Consider the following 5,684-nt stretch of genomic DNA (forward strand, 5'->3'; position numbering starts at 1 on the left):
GTCACAGAAAGACTGTCTGTGTCTGCTGCTTGTGAGTGAAGAGTGGCTGTCACAGGAGCGGTTCACTGGGGAAGAAGGGCGGGGTCAGTGTTGGACAAGACGGGTTTGGTCAGCTTAAGGAAAACTATCTCTGTCTAAAAGGAGGTAAAGGGTGTTTCGGTGGGGCCAGTATGAGTGACTGATAGATATGGGGCACTGTCTGCTTCCTGGAAGTGAAGTCACGGCTGTGGATGATGGCGTTCAGGAAGAATGTAAGCAGCAGTCAGGCAGAGCACCGAGGAATCAAGATCAAGTGCCCTGTGCTCAGGCTGCAGTACGTGCACGTTTATGGAGAGGGAGGATCAGTACTAAGAAAGAAGCTGAGAGCTCAGATAAAAGTTGGGATAAAGATTGGAATGGGGAGCCGTCTTGGGCACAGGTTAGCTGTAGGAGAACTACTTCATTGCAAATGTAGGAGGTAGCAAGCATGAGCTGCTATTTGACTCAGCTGGGTAATTTTTTTTGTAATTCAATTTTATCATGAACTAGTATGTAACTGACATAAATGTAAAATTTTCAAAGAATTGAAATATAAATGATCTAACAGTAAATAATGCAACAAGAATTTCCAAATCATGCAACTGGCAGTTGCTATAGACATTTCCTTTTGTAGGACAGCTGTGACAAGCGACTTCACCACTGTACCCTGTGAAACCAGACAGCTGCAGGCCTTAGACATCTGTGGTATAAAATAATTGTTAAGCCAGGCACGGTGACACATGATTGTAACCCCAGTGTTCGGGGGTCAAGCCAGGAGAGGTAGCTACAGGCCAGTGGGTACAGTGAGACTGTCTAAAAACACAAAACAATAACAAACAGAAGTAGGAAAGAACAATTCAAAAGAGTCTTTTAAGCCAGAAAAGAGATTAGCTAGAAATTTTAGACCTAGTGTCCACCCTTTCGACATTCCAGCATGGTGTGGTCATTACAGATGTATTGGGCTCCATTCATAGCTATTGTGGGAGGTTGGAGATTTCTGCTTTAGACCTTGCTGTAAAGATACTCTGTTAAGATGCTTTTATATTAAAAATCAAAAGCAATACGATACAGATATTTCAGGTATTGTGTTAAGTACGTCTAGTTTTTGCTAAAGAGAAGTGGGTTCTTGTCTGGATACTGCAGACACTGTAACATCTGTCACCCAGTGTTAGCAGAACCAGAACACAGACCCAGCCAGCCGCTGCTGAGCGCCCAGCAGTGTTTACTTGGGGTACATTTGAAACTGTCCACATTGCTGGCTTTCATGCTACCTAAGATGGGAATGCAAGTCCTGCACCCTAACTAATTGGTCCTGTAGTTGGGAAATTTTTACTCTAACCCCATGTTGGAATGCCAAAAGGTTGTTGGTTGTTTTACTCTTTTGGGGGTCTGCCATGCAGTTCCCAAGTAAACACACAGAGGCTTATTCTTACTTGGGAATGTGAATGCCTGCCTTAGCTTGGCTTGTTTCTAGCCAGTTTTGCTTAAGTTATCCTGTTTACCTTTTGCCTCTGGGCTCTTTCCTTTTCTTACCTCTGTAATCTTACTTTCACTCTTACTCGGTGGCTGGCTGTGTGACTGGGTGGCTGGCCCCTTCTTTTTCACTCCTTGACCTCTCTTTTCTCTCTTCTTCTTCTGTTCATACTCTCTGCCTGCCAGCCCTCACTATTGGCCATTCAGCCCCCTTTTAGACCATCAGGTGTTTTAGACAGGCAAAGTAACACAGCTTTACAGAGTTAAAACAAATGCAACATGAAAGAATGCAACAACACATCTTTGCATCCTTAAAACAAATGTTCCACAGCATAGACAAATGTAACACATCTTAAAATAATATTCTACAGCAGGTCCTGTTTTGTATTGTTTTTCTTTTGGTCTTTGGTTTTTCAAAGCAGGGTTTCTCTGTGTAACAGCTCTCTGGCTGTCCTGGAGCTCACTTTGTAGACTAGGCTGGCCTTGAACGCAAAGGTCCACCTGCTTCTGCCTCCTGAGTGCTGAGATTAAAGGCCACCTTACTCAGTTTCTTCTTCTATTAAGTTCTCACTGTGAAACTCTGCTGTAAACTATTCCTCTCTGTTTAAGTCTTTAGATCACAGAATATTAGGGAAATATTGTATTGTTTTGTTCTGAGAAGTCAGTTTAGTAAAACTTACAGAACCCTGGGATAAGAAATTGTTAGTAATAGTCAGTGACCGGGAGAGTTTTAATAATAAATCTAGAAGTCGTTCTACCCAGGATGTTCTTTTTCTTTTCTTTTTTTAAATATTGATTTTATTGAACTATACATTTTTCTCTGGTCCTCTTTTTGTCTCCTCCCCCTCCCCAACACTCTTCCAAGGTCCCCATGCTCCCAATTTTACTCAGGAGATTTTGTCTTTTACTACTTTTTACATGTAGATTGGATCCATGTATGTCTCTCTTAGGGTCCTCGCTGTTGTCTAGGTTCTCTGGGATTGTGATTACTAGGCCAGTTTTCTTTGCTTTATGTTTAAAAACCACTTATGAATGAGTATATATGATAATTGTGTTTCTGGGTCTGGGTTACCTCGCTCAATTTGATGTTTTCTAGCTCCATCCATTTGTCTGCAAATTTCAAGATGTAATTATTTTTCTCTGTTGTATAGTAATCCATTGTATAAATGTACCACATTTTCCTTATCCGTTCTTTAGCTAAGGGGCATTTAGGTTCTTCCCACTACCTGGGATTTTTTTTATTGATAGTATTTTGCCTTTTTCATATATGTGAGATGAATTCTTTAGGTTTTTCATCCATCTAGTATAGGTTACTAATTGGGCATTGAATTCTCCTTTTTCATGTCACTCCTCATTAGTATAATAAATACTGTAATTTTTTTAAAGATTGATATTATTCCAGTACATGTCACACACATGCAATTTGTAGCGTATAAACCAGAGATCTTTCTAGACTATTCACAGGTATGTGTTTCCACCGTAATTCTGTTTTTTTCCTAGTCATGTGAGGATGAAATCCAGAGTCACACATACTAGGCAGATGCTGTAGTGTTGAGCCAGCTACCAAGCCTCCCAGTGCATCTTAGAGTCTCAGGTGTGTGTAACTTTTTAGAGAAGGAAAACTGAAAATGGAACCCGGTATAAATCACAAGTATTTTTCTAGCACAGAAACTGTGTTGTGACAAAGCTGTAACTTGTCCTAGTTATATATTTTCTGAGACAGAGGTCAGTAAGTTCTGCCAGACTGGTAGAGGGAAGTCTCCTGTAGGTGACATTTGAACATAGTGATAGCTGACTAGTTTGCAGTAGAGAGGCATTAAACTGGGTGGGCTAGTTTCACATCTCTCGTTCATCTCTATGCAGTGCTTCAGAATCCTGCACAACAGTCCTAGGCTTTGAAAGCTTACTGTCCTTGCAAGTCTGGTTGGAGAGAAGTCTGCTTGTGCACACCTGTCACTGTGCCTCTCAGCTCCCAGTGTGCTGGCATTCTCTGTCACTTAATCTCTTTCTAGCAGTGTTGAGAATTTGTGCCTCTTGAATGCCCAGTGCATCACTCATGTAGCACCTGTAGCTGACATGTCATCGGGGCTAACCTAAGCTTTCCCCCTTCTTTCTCAGGCACCATCGGAGAGTCTTAGTGGAATGGCTAAAAGACCCCTCTCAAGAGCTGGAGTTCATTGTCGATATTCTTAATCAGGATGCAAAGAATTATGCATGGCAGCATCGACAGTGGGTCATTCAGGTACTGCCTTCCTTAGGGTCTAAGTATGCGTCTGAATTGGGATCTGAACTTTTTGACCTTCCTACCTTTGCTTCCCAAGTGCTGGGATTCTACTACATTCAATTTTGTGCTCCAGTGGGATTGAACCCAGCGCTTCGTGCATGCCAGGCAGTCTATGAGCTTGGTATACCCCAAGCCCTAGTATTTTTATTTAAAACTGTAATAAGCTAAGTATGATGGTTTCATATTTATAATCCTAGCACTTAAGGGGGCAGAGGCAGGCAGATCTCTGAGTTTTAGGCCACCCTGGTCTACATAAGCAAATTCCGTGCTAGATTGGGAGACATAGTGTGACCCTGTGTCAAATACCAAAGCAAATAGAAAAGAAAATTGTAATTACATAAAACTGTGTGTTACACACAAATACACACAGACACCCATGCCCCCTACCTACCACAACAACTTAAATACAGTATTACGAGTGTCTTTGAAAAGCTACCTCATGTGGTTTGTTTTTTACTGACTTCTCAGAGGTTCCGAATAACAGGAGTACAAGAGACCCTTGAGTTATATTGTCGCTTTTAAGTTCCTATAACTATTATAAAGTTTCTTCTCTTTTTACGTTCAAAATGTGTGGTTTCATGCTTTCAACCCAATTTTTAGAAGACAAGATTAGTTTCAACTATAATAAGAGACAAGTGAAATCTGAAACCTGAAGACAATCTGTACATTGTTCATGCTAACTAAAATGGAAAGTGGTGTGTCCTCTCAGGTGTGATGTCACAGCCTGTGTCCTGTGTCCTCTCAGGTGTGATGTCACAGCCTGTGTCCTGTGTCCTCTCAGGTGTGATGTCACAGCCTATACTCCCAGCACATGGGAAGTGCGAGCAGGCAGATCAAAAACTTAAGGCCAGCCTGGGCTACATAAGATCCTGTCTCAAAAAGAAAAAGACGACCATGTCTTCAGTTAGAAAGTGAGACATACACATCCGTGGAAGTCTGTGAGACAGTGGGGTGCAGAGAAGGCTCAGTGGTTATGAGCTCTTGCTGCTGTTGCAAAGACCTAAATTTGATAACCAGCTTCAGTCCACAACTGGTCTGTAACTCCAGTCCCAGAAGATCTGATGCCCTTTTCTGGCCCCCATGCACATGGTACACAGACATGCAGGCAAGAAAAACACTCATACACATACTTAAGATTAAAAGTGAAGGAAAACCTGTAAGCCAGTGTTTCTCAAGCAATGGTGCTTGGGGACGGTCGGCAGGACTAGGCGTGTTCACTGTTTATGGCCCACACAGACAGCGCTCAACTCCATCATTCATCAGCACAGAATTCGTCACCACATGTTCCCTTAGTTTCTTATTTTCAATGTGACTTTTAAAATCAGGAACCAGCTTATTGAAACTTTTACTCTTGCTAGTGTCCAATAAGAAATAAAAATACATTAGCTTTTTCAAAATGCCCTAATCATAAAATGAAACTTTCATACCATTCTGTGTATTTCTCTACATGTATTTTCAGGTAATTTTATTGTGCATTTGCTTTTAAAAATTTGCTTACGTATTTTGTTTTTGAGACAAGGATTCAATCTGTAGCCCAAGGTAGCCCTGAATTCTTGATCCTCCTGCCTGAGCCTCCTGAATGCTGGGATAACGGGTCTGTGCCCCCACCCTCCTTCCGTATGCATTTTATAATGCTGCTCTCTATTCAATTTTCTGTATTAATACCAAATTGCATTCATTTGTGTGCTTGTAAAGTTACTCAGTCTTTTCCTGTTTGGTTATTATTCATTTCTGTTTGTTTTCCCATCTAAATTTTCTTGGATGACTTCTGTTTATTTAGTTTGTGACCTTGTGGGATCTGTGCTCAGTTTTTTTCTTTTGTTTTTAAGACAATGTCTTACGTGTGGTCCTGGGGGGGGGCTTGAATTTATACAGCTGAGAATGAGCTTGAATTTCTTTTTTTTTTTTT

The 5,684-nt window shown here is 41.2% G+C and overlaps 1 protein-coding gene across 1 annotated transcript in view; it reads left to right on the top strand.

Annotated features, from left to right (window-relative positions):
* The window catches only part of LOC101999702 (protein farnesyltransferase/geranylgeranyltransferase type-1 subunit alpha-like), a 13,119-nt gene extending 8,593 nt beyond the window's left edge, over positions 1 to 4,526 (top strand). Inside the window, exons 4-5 of the mRNA XM_013348218.1 lie at positions 3,610 to 3,733; positions 4,521 to 4,526. Of these exons, the coding sequence (XP_013203672.1) occupies positions 3,610 to 3,733; positions 4,521 to 4,526 (130 nt within the window). The remainder of the gene's footprint in view (positions 1 to 3,609; positions 3,734 to 4,520) is intronic.
* Positions 4,527 to 5,684: the final 1,158 nt, after the last annotated feature.

This window comes from Microtus ochrogaster, chromosome 10 (assembly GCF_000317375.1).
Source record: "Microtus ochrogaster isolate Prairie Vole_2 chromosome 10, MicOch1.0, whole genome shotgun sequence".
In the NCBI taxonomy this organism is placed as follows: domain Eukaryota; kingdom Metazoa; phylum Chordata; class Mammalia; order Rodentia; family Cricetidae; genus Microtus; species Microtus ochrogaster.